Genomic DNA, 17,230 nt, shown 5'->3' with positions numbered 1-17,230 from the left:
TGAAGTTTCCAAAGATTTTTTAATGACATAGAGGAAACCTTATGAAAATCATACGGTATAGTCTCAACTATGTCTTTTAAAATTATAGAAAAGACTGATAGCACACTAAGTTGCTAAAAGTGGTTATTCTGGATTATGGGAATTGGAGTGATTTTTTTCTCCTTTATATTTCTCTGTATTTTCCTTTTTTAAATTTCTTTTGAGGAAGATTAGCCCTGAGCTAACATCCACTGCCAATCTTCCTCTTTTTGCTGAGGCAGACGCCCTGAGCTAACATCCACTGCCAATCTTCCTCTTTTTGCTGAGGCAGACGCCCTGAGCTCACATCCCTGCCCATCTTCCTCTACTTTATATGTGGGATGCTGCCACAGCATGGCTTGCCGAGCAGTGCCATGTCCACACCTGGGATCTGAATCGGGGAACCCCAGGCCACTGAAGCGGAGCATGTGAACCTAACTGCTATGCCAGTGGGCCGGCCCCTCCTTTTTTTTTTTGGTAAGCAATGAGTATGTACTACTATTTTAATCAAGAAATAAATTTTAACTGTTAAAGGTGGAGTGGGATGGGGAAGAATACTCTTTCTTGAGCTAACAACTACTAGACTTGAACTTCACAAGAGTGGGCATCATGTGGCCGTCTTGTTTATTTCCTCAACCCAGAACCTAGAAAAGACCAGGCACATGGCAGGTGTTCATTCATATTTGACTACCCACCATCAAGAGCAGGTTAGAAGACAAGGCTTGCCCCTTTTCATAAAGGTTGAACCTCAAAAATGGTATCAAACCCAACACAATCATAAACACACTTTCAGTTTTATAATAGAGGCATGGGACTTTTGACCTTAATCAAACTGGAAACCAAACAGGCTCCAGCCCCAGGTTCCGGGACGGGAGAGAAAGCAAATACAAGGCTTGCAGCTTTAACACACTTGGCCTCAGTTCCCTCCTGCAAAGAACTGGATGCAGTTGTTGATAGTGAAAATGAGTTTTATTTCCTTGTGCAAAAGGACATTTGAAGTCAGTGTAGTTGGTCACACTTGGGTAAGTCTATGCCACATAAGAAATGGGGGTAGAAAAGGTACTTTAAGTTGTATGTAGTTGGGGCTAAACAGTAAGCGAACTCCTGGTCACACTTGCACATGAGTTCTTGGCATTTGTCCGCCGTTGGTTCTGGAAGAAATGGGGAAACTAAGGTTAGAGCAGAGACTTGAGGATAAACAAACACAAGGAAAGCCAGTAAAGCTAGAGGCAGGAAGGGTCATAAATTGCATTTGTGTGACACTTGACAGTTCACCACGTGATCTCCATCGTCATGGCAACTCCAGGAGGGAGGTGACGTTAGCCCCATTTGACAGAAAAGGAAACTGAAGTTTTCAGAGAAGTATTTTCAGCTGGAGGGTCGAAGTCCGTACAACTTTTGGCTCCCGTTCTGCATCAACACTGCTATTTCATTTGTTGGGATAAGCAGCGGGGGCCTGGTGCTGCCCAGGCCTTTCTTTGTAATGCCTGCTCTGCTACTTCCCATCCGTGTGATCGCGCCTAAACTCTCCGAGCCAAGTCTTCATTCAAAATGGGGGCCCTATCCACTGTGTTACTGGGATCACTCGGCAGCCTGGGTGGGAAAGCCTATGTGAGCTTGGCACGGGACGCGCGCTCAATCACTGTTGGCTCCGCCTGCATTTCTCTGCCTTCTTTCTCCAAGTCTCTTTCAGATGCTCCTTCAAGAAGAACAGCTTGTTTTAGGTAACAGTCATGTATTCCATCTCTCCCCTCCATCCTGGGCCTACCTTATACAGAGATGCAAAGCTTGCCCCCCCCAAGGTAAGTCTCCTTCTGTGTTGGGAATTCCACTACTAAAGATTCATTACTTTGGGTTGGAAAGAATTTCTGATCTTCAAGTCATATCTTATTAATCTAGAAGGTATAATGCCTTAAATAGCTATGGATAAGTCACCTAACCATGCCACCCACTGCCTTTTAGTGTGGGCTTTTAATTATTCACATAAATGAGGGGAAAAACTGACCCACTATTAAATCCTTCCAGATTCTTTCAGAGGCACAGTGAAGCACGAGCTCTGGAACTGGCCAGCGTGGCCATGGATGAGGGCCTGTCAGCCTTTAGACACATCACTTCACCCTTCCCAGGCTGCTTCCTCAGGGGCAATGTGGGGAAACTCATACTGCTTTTAAGGGCTGTTAGGAGAATGAGAAGAGACCAAGTCGTGAAATGCAGGGCTTACAGCAGGCACTCAGTCAGCCGAAGCGGACCTCCTTTAGCTGCCAGCTAATCTTTAAAGATCCCCTCTTAAAAGGCGCAAGTTCCCTGGCGATCCTAGCAAGGTGGAGCATGAGAGTCAGAAAAGCCATCAGCGTCTCTCCTGGAGTAACACCTAGAGAGCTTGGCAGCACCAGGAGGGGACAGAATGACAGGTGGGGATGTCGGGCAGGGGGCCTGGGACCCTCTGGCCATCATCCTAGGCCCTGTCGTGAGCCGAGTTGAGTCAAGGGGTTCTCTACATGGCTGCACACAGAGTTTCCTCTGTCAGGCCCATGGCAGCTTCAAGATTATTGCTTTAAATCCCCTCATTTTTAAATGCTAAGTCAACTACTAAATAAATAAATTATAATTTATGTTAAATTACATTGAATAAATTCTATCACTGCCATAAATGGGAAACCAAAATCTTAAATTTAAGAAATTGACTTCTTAAGTATAAGAAATTGACTTTAAAAAAAGAAACAAAGACAAATAACAAAAACCAGCGAAGATAAAGTTCTGATATCAAAGTCTAGTTAGATGCTGTTGCGTACCTGAAGGCTGTGAGCTCTCAAACTCGGGTGTCTTGGTTTTAAAAAAAAAGGGCGTTCAGAATAAGAGAGGTTTAACCATCACACAACTGACACTTCCTCCTTGCCTAAGTAGGAAAATTAACAGAGGACTGAAAGGGAAGATCTTTCTCACTTAAATTCACTTGTTAAGCTTCTCATACTCTAGGAGACTGCTGGGAGGGAGGGCAAAACACAAAGCAGACCCCTCCAGCTGCGAAAGCCTGTGTTTAAAGGCTCCACAGACTGCCTTGGTTGTAATTCATTACATGGACAAGAACAGGACGATGGAAGCTGGCGTTCACCAGGCAGCCAGGCGGAGCCAGGCACTGGGCGAAAGGCTCTGCGGTCCCCATGTCATCCAGTCATCCCAGGCCTGTGCCACTGGCACCCCCACCTTACAGGAGAGAAAGCCAGGAAGGGGCAAGGGGACCAGGGCTCCAACCCAGCTCTGCCTGACGCCAGGCCTCTGACCTGTCGGCAGGAAGGGAATGGGGTGTCACCTCGGGGGGTGTGCCCACCCTTACGATTCCTGTTTCTAACAGAGGATTGTCCAGTAGAGTTTTACTGACATGGGAAACAGCTTATACTTAGAAAAATAAAGGATACAAAACATACTGTTGTATTTTTTTAAAAATTAGGCACTCGGAAAAGACAGGAAAAACACCAGGTTAAGGAAGCAGTTGTGTGGGTAGTGTCTATGGGGTTCTATGTCCTCTGTTTTTACATTTTGTAATTGCAAACTTTTCTCCTTTGACCTATATGATGATTTCATCATGGAAATGCACTCTCAATTAACAAAATTTGAAGGGTAGCTATTTCAGGGTTTAACTTACAATATTTGTTTGATTTAAAATGTCGCCATCACTCAGTGGCAGTGCCGAAAGGAGGAGGCCTGTGGGGGCTTCAGGGGCCCTCCTCCTCCCTAATCTCTACCAGGTCTCCCTTGCCCCCTCCCAGCTTCTACAAACACGCACACTTTACAGTCTTAAAAAACGCTCTTGCCAGGTAAACGCCCCTTCAGGACAAGTCCTCCAGCGGCCGGCAGGCTGCCCCCAGGCCTTCCTACACACGGATTCTCGAGGCGCCTCAGATACACCGCTTGACCCAATGCTTCTAGGGCTCCATGCTGCAGAAACGCTCACGCAAGTGCACAGAGTTATCAACTGCCATGGTCTCTGACGCCATGGACAGCAGTTGATGGGGAAATGGTCAGAAGAAAGTACATCCACGCCACAGACCAGTTGTCCTCAACCGAAGGCAGCTGCGTCCCCAGGGGGCACTTGGCAATGTCTGGAGACATTTTTAGGTGTCATATGTGGGGCGTGGAAGGGGTGCTACTGGCGGCTGGTGGGTAGAGGCCAGGGATGCTGCTAAACGTTACGATGCATAGGACAGCCCCACCACAGAGAATTATTTGGTCCAAAACGTCAGTAGTGTCAGGATTGAGAAACTCCGCCATAGCTTATTAACTAGCTTTAAAAGAATCAGGTCGACCCATATGTTCCAAGATGTCCAAGATACAGTATTAAGCGAAAAAAATTTATATGTAGAGTGAACTAATTATTATTATTGTGGAGGAAGAGGTGCCAAACGTAACAGAAGCTAGTTCCTGCTGGTAGATGGAGCATAACTTTCTGCATTACAATATCTCTGTAGTGTTTGAATTTTTCACAACAAACACATATTAGGTTTGAATCAGAAAAAGCATGTGGGTGAACAGATGAATATATAGATAGACAGATAGATAAAAATAATGAGTAAAAATCAGTAACAGAACCGGCAAGCCCTTCTGCCTGTAAGCTTTGCACGGGCTGCTGCACAACAGAGACACATGCACCCTCAGAGCAGTGTGACCTGGTGTGGTAGGGACTCCCGAGGAAGGAGCCACTGACGCTCCAGGGTGGCAGTGTTCCCACAGAGCTGGCTGGAGGCTCTGACTGGGTGAGTGCCCCAGCCAGCCCCTCTCCCCTCCCCCATCCATCAGCAAGCCCTCCAGCTCCACCTTCCAGCCGAGTATGTCCGGAAGCCAGCCCCTTCCCCCACCTCCACTGCCACCTCCCGCCCAAGCCACCGCTCACCGGGACCACTGCAATAGCGTCATACCCAGCGCGTGGCTTCCACCCTTGCTCCCTCCAGAATATGTTCCATGCAGCAGCCAAATCAGTTCGGTTAAAATGCAAATCAGATCATGTCCCTCCTCTGCTCAAAATTCTCACGGGCACCCCATCTCCCTCAGAGGAAGGCCCCCAGTGCCCTACAGAATCTGGCCCCCATCACTCTGACATCGCCTACACTCTCACCCTAGGTGACTCTGCTCCAGCTTCACCATCCTTGTGCTCCTCAGACCACCCAGACGTTCATTCCTACCGTGGGGCCTTTGCACTGGCCGTTCCCACCACCTCTTCACATGGCTCCTTTCATTCCTGAGGTCTCCCTTCAATGGCATCTTATCAGTGGACCTTCTCGGACCCCTGAGCATTCTATACAAAAGAGTGTCCTTCAACCGGCCCTCTGCTTTTTTTTATTGAGGCAAAATTCCCATAACGAAATTTATGACATTACTCATTTTCAAGTGCATGAGTCAGTGGCATTTAGTACATTCACAGTGTTGTATGACCATCACCTCTATCTAGTTCCAAAATATTTCTGTCACCCCAAAAGACACCCATGTTGTATGACCATCATTTCTATCACCCCAAAAGAAACCCCATTCCCATGAAGAAGTCACCCCCCATTGCCCCTCTCCTGAGTCCGTGGCACCACCGATCTGCTTTCAGTCTCTATGGCTTTGCCTGTTCTGGACTTTTCACGTACATGGAATCCTACAATATGCGACCATTTGTGTCTGGCCTCTTTCACTGAGCCTCATGTTTTCAAGCTTCCTCCATGTTGTAGTGTGAATCAGTACTTCGCTGGCCTTGTCTTCCGACACGGTACTTAGAAAAGCACTCGGCACAGACGCTCCCGCCCGCTCTCCTCCTCCCAGACTACAGGGCCTTGATTCTTTGTCCTGCCCGAAACCTAGCAGGAAGTCTGGTGCTGAGTAGATCATCCATAATATTTCTTGGGAGAATACAGAAAAGCCAGACTCATTTCCAGTTCTCACACCAATCCAGCAGCGAAGGTTTATTCTTCCCATCTTACAGATGAGGAAAGTTCAACTCAGAGGGATTCAGCAACTTGTCCAAGGCCACAAAGCTGAGACGGGGCGGCCCAGGATTCCAGCCCAGGATCTCCTGACCCAAAGCCTGTGCCTCCCCTGGGCTCCCACGCTTCTCCCTGAGCGAGGAAGATTCTTTCAAAAGCAAGCCTTGGTTTCACTGCTCCATGGCCTCAGGAACCCAACAGCGTCATGGTATTCGAGAATGATTAAAACCGAAAAGGAAAAATAGCTCCCAAGGGTTAAGTTTAAAATAAAGGGCTGCCAGTAAATATTATTATAAGCTTAAAAATTTTTTAAATATATTTAAGTCAGGCCCATAAATGGAAAATGGGCCACACCTGTAATTAAGTAAACAACTATGTCCAGAATATCTCCAAACAGAATAAGAGGATATTTTTAGCCAAAAACGCATAATAGGTATTTTGGTTCTTCTTTTCGCTTGGTTCAGGGAGGGTAGTTCTGTAAACAGGCATGGACTCCACCAGCAGACACATCAATGAGTGTTTTACAAACATCACTTTCACGTGGTTAGAGACGAGTGCAACATGCAGGCTGAGAGAGGAGACAGATCTTTAACAGAGCTCCCCTTCAAGCCCATTTCGCCTCCTCTCTGCCACACTGGAAGGGGCAGAGAATGTGCCCAGGAGTGGGCGCAGAAGCACCAGCTTAGGCAAGTCTCTTCTTTCCCTGGGGTTCAGTTTCCCCAACTCTAAATGAGAGATTGGATGAGCTGATGTCTGGGGCGCTTTCAGTCCTAAAAATGGATTATCATGTCTCCATTTTAATTCAGCTTTGCTCTTCTGCCAACTCCTAATTCACACTGAGGAGATACGGCTGAGAACATGCTCCTAGTAACCCCCATGATGGCCTCCTTCCCTCCCGAGCAGCCCAGCTCTGCAGAAGCTGGGGTTGTCGTGGAGAGTCACGCCAGCTCCTCAGTTCTGTCTGGTGGAGGGAGCGGGGGTCAGAGAGGGGTTCAGGTCAGGATGAGGAACAGAGGAGAAGGGAGGGGAGAGAGTAACAACCCCTGTCTGAACTGTTTATCATGTTATAAACCCTTTTTCCATTTTTGAAATACCCATCGTCCAGGTAAGGAAACTGAGGGTCAGAGAGGTCACCCATCTAGGGCAAGTGATTTTCTTTTCTTTTTTGAGGAAGATTAGCCCTAAGCTAACATCTGCTGCCAATCCTCCTCTTTTTGCTGAAGAATACTGGCCCTGAGCTAACATCCATGCCCATCTTCCTCTACTTTATATGTGGGATGCCTGCCACAGCATGGCTTGCCAAGTGGTGCCATGTCTGCACCCGGGATCCAAACCGGCAAACCCCGGGCCGCCAAAGTGGAACGTGCGCATTTAACTGCTGCGTCACGGGGCCGGCCCCCCAAGTGATTTTCAACAAGGGTATCAAGACTATTTAATGAGGAAAGCAGAGTCCCTTCAACAAATTGTGCTGGAACAACTGGATATCCACATGCAAAAGAATGAAGTTGGACCCCTACCACATACATATACAAAAATTAACTCAAAGTAGATCAATGACCTAAATATAAGAGTTCAAAAAAACTATTAGAAGAAAATGGCGGTGAGTTTTTGTGACCTTAGATCTGGCAACAGAGTCTTAGGACACCAAAAACACGATCAACCAAAGACAAAACAGATGACTTGGACTTTATCAAAATTAAAACTTTGTGCATCAAAGACATTTCCAAGAAAATGAAAAGACAACCTACAGAACAGGAGAAAATATTTGCAAATCACATATCTGATAAGGGTCTAGTATTCAGACTATATAAAGAAATCTCACAACCCAAGAACAGAAAGACAAACCACCCAATTAAAGATGAGCAAAAGACTGTGCAAAAATAAATATACATTTCTCCAAAGAAGATATAAAAATGGCCAACAAGTACATGAAAAGACGTTCAGCATCATTAGACACGAGCGAAAGGCAAATCAAAGCCACAAGAGACACTAATCACCCCCACTAATCAAATCAAAAAAACCGCAAAAAAACAAGTGTTGACAAGGCTGTGGAGAAAAGGCTCCCTCATATGTTGCTGATGAGAATGTAAAATGGTGCAGCTTCTGAAGAAAAGTTTGGTGGCTCCTCAAAAAGTAAAATAGAATTAGCAGATGATCCAAGAATTCCACTCCCAGGTATAGACCCCAAAGAACTGAAAACGGGGAGTCAAACAGATTCCCGTTCACAAATGTCCACAGCAGCGCTATTCCCAGGAGTCTAAGGTGCACACCCCAGCGCCCACAGATGGACCGACGGACAACCAAGACGTGGTCTGCAGGCTCAGTGGAATTTATGCGGCCATAAGAGGGATGGAGTTCAGACACACGCCACAACGTGGAGGAACTCTGAAAACGCCACGCTCAGTGAAAGAAGCCAGCCGCAAAAGGTCACACACTGTATGATTCCGTTTGTACGAAATGTCCAGAATAGGCAAATCTGTAGAGATGGGAAGCGAATTGGTGGTTGCCAGGTACCGGGGGGAGGCGGCTGGGGGACTGACTGCTTCATGGGTATAAGCTTTTTTTAGGCGAGGGCTGATGAAAATGTTCGGGAACTCAGTAGAGGTGGTGGTTGAAAGACATTGTGAATGTATTAAATATCACTGAATTGTACACTTTAAAATGGTTAATTTTATGTTACGTTTATTCTTAATTAAAAGGAAAAAGGAAAAAAACAGGTTCTGGAACCAGGTGTCTGGGTCATTTCTAGCTCCTCAGTTACTTAGTCTCACTTCCCCAACCCCAGCCTTACCTTCGCTGTGCCTGTATGATTATTCACTTCCTAGTTTTAAATTAGATTCAGCTTTTTAATTCATCTGAAAGGGACCTATAAATGGAAAATACCATCCATCAGAAGGCAATTTTAAAAATAAACACCTGGGGCTGGCCTGGTGGTGCAGCAGTTAAGTTTGCATGTTCCGCTTTGGCGGCCTGGAGTTCGTCAGTTCGGATCCTGGGTGTGGACATGGCACCACTTGGCACGCCATGCTGTCGTAGGCGTCCCACATATAAAGTAGAGGAAGATGGGCACGGATGCTAGCTCAGGGCCAGTCTTCCTCAGCAAAAAGAGGAGGATTGGCAGCAGTTAGCTCACGGCTAATCTTCCTCAAAAAAAAAAAAAAAAAGATTTAAAAAATAAAATAAAAAATAAATAAAACAAAGCAATAAGAAAAGGAGTTAGGTTTTCCCCCCCTGAGGAAGATTAGCCCTGAGCTAACTGCTGCCAATCTTCCTCTTTTTGCTGAGGAAGACTGGCCCTGAGCTAACATCCGTGCCCATCTTCCTCTACTTTATATGTGGGACGCCTACCACAGCATGGCGTGCCAAGCGGTGCCATGTCCGCACCCAGGATCCGAACCGGTGAACCCCAGGCCGCTAAAGCGGAACATGCGCACTTAACCACTGCACCACCGTGCCGGCCCCAAGTACTTTGTTTTAAAAACCAGTGAGGTTGCCCTGAGGAACATTAACATTTTTAACTGCAGTTTTATTTTTCTTTTAACTTCAGAAGTGGCTGGTCACGTAAAATGTACAGCGATGTTAGCGTGGATCATGTTACAATCATCCTCCTTAAATGCACATTGCTTGTGGTTAAGGATAAATAAATCGATAGGTACGTGGATAGATAGATAGATACAAAGAATGTTTCCAAAAGCCAGCATTAAATTTAGGAATAGAACGGCTCTTGGATAAGGCCGTAAGCCAGAAGCCTACTGTCTCATTAAAAAGGATCAGCCGAGGGTCTGGCCCGGTGGCACAGTGGTTAAGTGCACATGTTCTGCTTCAGTGGCCCAGGGTTTGCTGGTTCGGATCCCAGGTGCGGACATGGCACCACTCAGAAGGCCATGCTGTGGCAGGCGTCCCACATATAAAGTAGAGGAAGATGGGCACGGATGTTAGCTCAGGCCCAGTCTTCCTCAGCAAAAAGAGGAGGATTGGCAGCATATGTTAGCTCAGGGCTAATCTTCCTCAAAAAAAAAAAAAAGGATCAGCCATGTTCCAGGGACTTTAAAGCTAAAGTAGCCTTAAACTGAGACTTTCTCCTCCACAAAATTAGAAGGACCGAAAGAGAAATCAGTCTCTCCTTTTGGGGTTCAGGGTTAGTTCGCACTGTGTTCATGCACTCCCCCAAACCCTGTGCTCGGTGGAACAGCGCTGTGTCATCTCACCGGAGGTTCTGTGTCTGGTCATCTCTTCAACAGACATTTAATGACATCTACTATGCATGCAGCCCGTGTCAGTCACGGTCCTTTCATCCTCACAATAAGCAGGCTCGATTTCTGCCCCGAGTTTACTGGTGAGGAGGCTGAGGCTTGGAGAGATCGGGGCTTGCCCCACGTCACAGAATCTGAGTCACTGACCAAGCGACTGTTGACCACTGGACTGGGGGTTGCAAGCTCGGATGCCCACCGGGGCAGTGCCAATGAGTGGAGAAAAGGAGGCCCTTGTCAAACACGGGAGTACTCTTCATTTTGACAAATAAATGGGCCGACCACTCCCATTTTTTCTCAAAGCAGCCTTTTGGTCTACCCCCTGTTTTCCTAGGTTTGTTACGAATACTTCTTTTCCATAACAAAATCAGTGGCACAAGGGAGATGAAATATGGTCGTTGACACTTGGCCTCCATGTCAGACAATAGGGCACGGTGGGGACTGGGGCAGATGCCAGAGGTAGGCCCTGCCTATAATTGGCAGACCCTCTAAGTTCCAGCCAATGGTTGTTACTGAGTCTGATGCTGTTAGAGCCTCCAGTTTTTTAAAGGAAACCAGACATTCAGAAATTCAGATTTTTTTATATGACTTGATTTTGATTTTTCAAATGCTGGCTCAAACTGCTTTTCGAAACAATGTGCAGGTGAAACAAAATATCTGCAAGACAGTCATGGCCCAGGGGCCACCAACCTGCAATACTGTCATCCTTATTTTCAGAGAGGAGGGCACAGTGCTCCAGAAGGGGGAAGGGGTTTTCCTGGAGTCCCCAGTTAAGTGGCAGGATGTCTCTAGAACCCTGGTTCATTCCACCTGGCTCAGCCTTAGGGAAGAAGAGCCAGTGAAATGGACACTCAGGGTAGAGGCTTGGTCCAAGTTCCACATCACTCCATCCCCCAGGATGGGACCCAGCCTATGGCTTCTGGTCCTCCTAGCGCAGGACATCTGGAGCTGGAGCCTCAGAACTACGGTGTAGGAGGGACATCAAACCATGCCATGCCATCAAACCATCCTCCCCTCCTTGAGAGGACCACACGCTGGGGCTGGGGGTGAGGACGTGGAGGCACGGAGCCCTCTCACACGCCTCTTCCATTTTTCTTCTGTTTCTAACATTTTATTGTGGAAAATTTCAGAAAGAGAAGTTGAAAGATCTGGTCAGAGAACATCTGTATATCTACCATGCAGATTCTACCCTTAACGTCTCACTTACCCCACCCTCTGTCCATCCATCCATCCACCCATCCACCTTTTTATTTTATTTTGTTTTCATGCACATCAAAGTAACTTGCAGAGATAGTGCACTTCAGCCTTAAACACTACAGGATGTGGACTCCTTTGCTTTTTAACTTTCAATTCACAAGTAATTCATGAAGACATTCTCTTTGTAAAAAATGGAAGTAAAAAATGTAAAAAAACATTACAGAGAACATGAAATCGCCTTTACCACGACTCCCCTCACTGATCCTGTCCCTAGAGATGGCCACAGCCATCCTCAGTCTGGAGAGCATCTTTATATACCTTTTTCTGAGCTTTGCATAGATTTACATGTAACCACGGAAAGTAGTATGGTACTATTTTGCAAGTTTCTTTTTTTTCTTTTAACACAAGTTGTGCTTTCCTGGACCTGTCACTCTGTAGTCTCCTTTTTCACTCACCATCTTTCCATGTCGGCATATGGTTCTATCGTATCCTTTCTCCGGGCTGCAGAGTCTTCCACAGTGAGGACACATCCTGGGTTTACTTACCCAGGCCCTGTCTGATGAATATTTAGCTTGTTTATACCTGGTATCATTTCTATCTTTTTTGGGTTTTGTCCAGACAGCAAAGAAATAGGTTTTTTTATTTTTCTCAAGTGCTCAGGATCAAAGATCACTTATATTCCATAAATACAAAGGATGGTCTATGGAGCGTGGGAAACAGTGGTAAGTTATGACAGCCTGGATGCCCCAGCGACCCCCGGCGGGGGGAGGGGGGTGGTGGCGTGGGGGGTGCCGGAACTCACCACACACGACGGTCTGTTGGACACACTGCCAGGAGTAGCTCTCGGTCTTGGGGTAGCAGCCAGCCTTCTCAGCGCGGATGTAGCAGCAGTCATGTTTATAGCAGCACCTGTGGGTGGCCGCAGGCAGACCAGCAGTGAGGAGAGGCAGGGTGCTCTCCTGGCAACCTTATTATTATCATCAGGGTCCTAGTATAAGGCAGGCCCCGGGCTGGCCGCTGGTGACACTGTGGGGAACAGGACCCTCCCTCACAGAGCTCCGGTCAGTGAGGGGGACAGACGTTGATCAATCTTCTCCCTGGTGAGGGTCTCACTGTAAACTTGCCCTGGAGGGAAGGAAGCTGGCTCTATGAGAGGGTGTACAAGGAGATCGCCACGCCTGGAGAGGGAGGGGCCCGGATGGCATCCTGGGCACGAGCTGTTGCTTGGGCTGAGACCTAAGGGAGGAAGAGCGGACACGAAGTTGGCCCAGGCAGATGGCAGGACATGGGTCAAGTCAGGAGGCAGGCAGGGCTTGGCTCACTCCAGGAAAAGCGAGGAGACCGGTGTGGCTGGAGCTCAGAGACGCGGAAAGTGAGGCAGTCGGAGCCAGGTTCAGGTGTGGCCAGGGGATGGAGGCAGAGCGGGACATACTGGGGGCAGCAGAATTGTTTCCCAGGATGGGGATTCTCAGGGACAAGGCCTGGACCAGAAGATGCTGTCTCCCTGTGGGTCCTCACTCGCCCTCCTTGTGGCCCCAGATAAGTTACTTAATCTTTCTGTGCCTCGGTTTCCTCGTCTCTGAAATGAAGTTGTTGTGAGGACTCAAAGGGGGTCTCATAACGGTTCTAGGTGCATCATAAGTCTGATCAACTTCACGTTATGTTTTTCAGCCAAAGTAATCATCCCATGGCCAGGCTGAGGGGCAGCTGGCACCAAGGTTTGGCCTTACTGGCCACATCACCCAGGAGGCCCTCTGCCTGCAAGGTAGTACCATGGGCTGGAAGCTTCCCAGTCCGAACCTCACCCTCAGTTTTGGGCACTTCCTCATAGGCCTTAACTATCCTGGACGCAGGGGGACCTTCTAGCCTGGGCCCAGGCGTGTGCTTACCTGTCAATGTCGTCCACGGGATAGCCATTGCCACCCAGGCCACAGTAGCAGCCGTAGTTCACATAGGCAATGGGGCTGCGGCTGCCAACACAACTCACGGTGCCTGCCAGTTCTAGGAGCCCACGCCGGTGAACGTGGGAGGCTGGGGGGAAACAAAGGTTAGAGGCTTCAGGTCAGGGCTGCCCTGGCCCTGGGGAAGGGCGCTAGCCTGAGAAGGGCCTGGATGACTGGGTTTGAATCCTGCTTTTCTTACTTCCTAGCTGTGTGACCTTGGACAACTTACTCAACCTCTCTGTGCTTTGGTTTCTTCATCTGTCAAACAGGGAGATAAGGGGACCTCACTTCATAGAATAAAATGAGATCGTGCATATAAAGCACCTGCACATAACAAGCTATAACTATTATTAACAATATCTTTAAGACAGCCATGAAAGAGAAAACACGTCACAGAGCCACAGCATCTGAAAGATCACACGCCTGGGCCTTTGCACAGGCTGGTCCCTCTCCCAGGAATGCCCTGATCCCAATCCCCTGCCCTTGTCAATTCCAGATTGCAAGTTGTGCATCAAATCTCTGTCCAGATGGCTGTGGTCGGCACTGGACATCAGAGATGAGCTAAACAGGGTCCCTGCCATCAAGGAGGGCCTCCCCGTTCCTGGGTCTCGCTCCCCCCCCCCCCAATTCCCCTCCAGACTCTGGCTCAGGGCCCTTTGCATCTCCTCTTGTTTTCACTGACAGGCACAGCTTCCTCCCACACAGGGAGGCCCTGCGGCCCGAGCCAGCCATTTCTGCGGATCTCCGTGTGGCTCTGACACATAGCAGCAGGTAGTAGGTGGGACTGGAGCCCCTCATTTCACAGGTGGGGAAGAGGCCCGGGCAGAAAAGACGACCCCCACAGTCACACAGCCAACAAGACCCTGACCTGACTGGGGGCTCCGACCCAGGCTTCTGACTCCCAATCCAGTGCTCCTTTCTCTTCACCCAAAAGCAGCAGGGGAGGGACACCTGGCAGGGCGATGGAGCTGAGGGGCAGCAAGGGGGCCACTGCTCGGGGTGAGGGGGCCTCCAAACCACTGTGACCTGGGCATCAGAGAAGCCCAGAGCGACCCCTCCTTCCGGTGAGGGCAGTGGGGCCACTCTCTGGCGTTAGATCAGAAACAACAGTCAGAGCGGCAGGAGGAGACCCTCACTTGAGCCCGCCCTGCACCAGGCACCGCGCTCCCCGACTTACAGGCACCAGCCTTGTCTGTGGACAGCTGTTGTCCCATTGACAGGTGGGGACACTGAGGCTACGAGAGGTGCAAGGACCCTCCCCAGGTCGTAGGGCAGCAACCGCCCAGGCTGCCCGTTGCCTGGGGGCCCGCTCTCCACGGCTCCGGGGACTGAGGAGGCACAGGCAGCTTACGCACGGCGGGCCGTCATCCTGTTGCTTTTGTATCTTTTTGTCTAGAACAAGTGTCTTAATCACACTGACTTTTTTGAAGAGTCCAGGCCAACATTAAAACCAATTTTTCATTTTTCCCTAGTGGAAAAAAGTAGCATATGTGTGTGAGCAAACACAGAGGAGCTCAACAGTAACAAAACGTAAACATGAGTTTAACGCTTTGCCTTCCTCCGGATGACCAGCGCTCACCCTCACAGCGCCTGCCCCAGCGCTGCTCCCTGCTGCCCACTTCTCTGCCTGAAACCTCCGTGGCTCCCACTGCCCTCTGGATCAAGATCCCCGAGGCCCCGCAGGAGCCGGGCCCTCCCGCCTCTTCAGCGTCCCCTCTCCACCAGCCCCACAGACCCTGCTTATCATTTCCTGTTCCTCCAGTTAAACTTCCCATCACATATACCCTGTGCAGCAAATGCCCTCACCCCTCCTCACCCAGCTCGCCAGCCACCTCCTTCTAGAATCTGCCACGTTCCCAGGTGACCACAGGGCCCTTGTCACACTGTGCTATCTGCTCGCAGGAGTGACCCTCCAGCCTGTGGCTCTCGAAGGGGAGATCTCGCCTGTAGGCAGCTCCAGATCCCCTGGCGCGCAGTGGCCTTCCAGATAAGGTCCCTTGACCCCTGGATCCACCAGACCCCATGGAACACTCCCGGTCTAAGCATAGCTGACAGGGCCCCAGTCTTAACCCCACACCCCAAATCTGTCCCCGGAGGCCCCCCCACCCTGACCTAACCACACTCTGGCATCTCAGGGTCCCAGGCACAGCCCTCCAGAGAACCCAGGCACGGGGCGGACACCCAGCAATGGGTTTGGAACCAAGAAAAACACTCCCTCTGTGCCAGCTGAGGTGGGGCAGGTCATTCTCGGGTCTGTTTGCTCTGTCTGCCCATGGCAGCCTCTGCTGGAAGTGCCAAGGCTGTCCAGGCTTCCTGGGTGTGTGGAGGGTGTGTGTGTGTGTGCGTGCGTGCGCACTCCTCTCGGGGTATCTTGCCTGTGTCTGTGTGTGAGTCCTACACCCAAGTGCCCAGGCGAGGCTGGGGGTGTTCTGTGCCTGTGTCTCCACGCTTGTAGTGTCTGTATATTCCCTGTCAGTGTGTGTGTCTGTGCACACAGAAAGGGGTACTAGCCACAGGGACCTCTCCAAGGGTGACATCCAGGGGTGGGTGAGAAAGCAACATTATGATCTTCCCTGGCCCCAGGTAGGGCTGGGCCCCTTCTTCCCCAGCTCCTCCTAGCCTCTGGGGGACCCCTGGTAGTCCTACCTCAGCCCCAGGGACAGGTGGAGTGAAGGGGCAGTTCACAGGACCCCAGGCCAGGCGGATGGGGAGTGACTGGCAACTGGAAAGGGTTACAGCGAGTGGAGGGGGGTCTGGGGAGGACCCTGAGGCCCTGGGGTAGGACTAGGCTAGTTCTGGGTCCCTAGGAGGAGAGAATGAGTAGGGACTCCTGGGGGGGACCGGGGGACAGGGTTCTTGGAAAGCTGGGAAGGAATGCGTCAGTAGGCAGCGGAAAAGACGGCCGGGGGCTGCAGGGCTCCTGGGTCCCTGGGGAGGGCTGCTGAGCTGGAGTCCTCGCAGAGGGGTGGGGAGGCAGGGCTCCCGGGTTCCCAGGGAGGGCTGGAGGAGCCCGTGAACTCCTGGGTCCTCACTTACCCTCGCTGAGCCAGAGCACGCGTCCCAGCAGCAACAGCACCACCACCACCACCGGCAGCATTGTGAGGCGCAGAGGCAGCCGACCCACCAGACGGCAGCAGGTGTGGGACGCCCCGGCGGACCGCCGCGGTCGCCGAGCCCGGGCCGACCCCCTCCCGCGACGCCCCGCCCGACCCCGCCCCCGGCCTCACCCTCCCGCAGGGCCCGGGCGGAGCCGGGCAGGGGCGGGCACCTGCGGCGGCGCGGAGAGTCTCTCCCGGACCTCCGCATCTCGGCGTGGAAGGGGCGCGCGGGCCGCAGGGAGGATCTGGCCCCGGCGTGTCTCGGACTGGGGCTTGGGGAGCATCACGGAGGAAAGGCGTGTGGCACGGGTCGGGACGTGGAGTCAGTGCGCAACAAGGGTTCTCGGCTGATATTACTACCTGCAGCCACCTGGCAGCGCTCACCTGGGCGTCCAAAAGGAGCAGAAGCCTTGGGGGCGGGGGAGGGACTGAAGTGATATTAAACATTTTAAATATAGGTAACTTAGCACTGCTGCTGCCCCTCGAAATCAACTCTGCAATCCCACCACCACCGCCGTAATCGGGCACAGGCGGTCAAACATTGACGCACCGCAGGGCTGGAATGGTGGGGAGGCGAGTGAGGCCGCCCCTCACCCCAGCCACTTCCGCCTCAGGCTTCTCTGTTCAAGGGTGATAGGCCCCTCCCAGGGACTGTGTGTGAAGGGGAAGACGTACACAGTAGGTGCTCAGTATTTAAAAGAGATGACAATCATGGCACGCATCTGTTCCCCTTTGTCCCTGTTACGAGCCCTACCGAATTACTCATC

At 50.4% G+C, this 17,230-nt stretch overlaps 1 protein-coding gene across 1 annotated transcript; it reads right to left on the bottom strand.

Annotated features, from left to right (window-relative positions):
- Positions 1 to 974: 974 nt before the first annotated feature.
- On the bottom strand, positions 975 to 16,552 carry LOC103551166 (group 10 secretory phospholipase A2). The gene is made up of 4 exons (XM_008520517.2): positions 16,402 to 16,552; positions 13,312 to 13,453; positions 12,225 to 12,331; positions 975 to 1,169 (listed from the first exon to the last, which is right to left on the bottom strand). Exons 1-4 carry the CDS (start codon positions 16,460 to 16,462, stop codon positions 1,018 to 1,020), a joined length of 462 nt encoding a protein of 153 aa, XP_008518739.1. The 5' UTR covers positions 16,463 to 16,552; the 3' UTR covers positions 975 to 1,017.
- Positions 16,553 to 17,230: the final 678 nt, after the last annotated feature.

Source organism: Equus przewalskii, chromosome 12 (genome assembly GCF_037783145.1).
Source record: "Equus przewalskii isolate Varuska chromosome 12, EquPr2, whole genome shotgun sequence".
Classification (NCBI taxonomy): domain Eukaryota; kingdom Metazoa; phylum Chordata; class Mammalia; order Perissodactyla; family Equidae; genus Equus; species Equus przewalskii.
The sequence above is the reverse complement of the archived record's forward strand: the minus strand, read 5'-3'. Positions and strand labels throughout refer to the sequence as shown.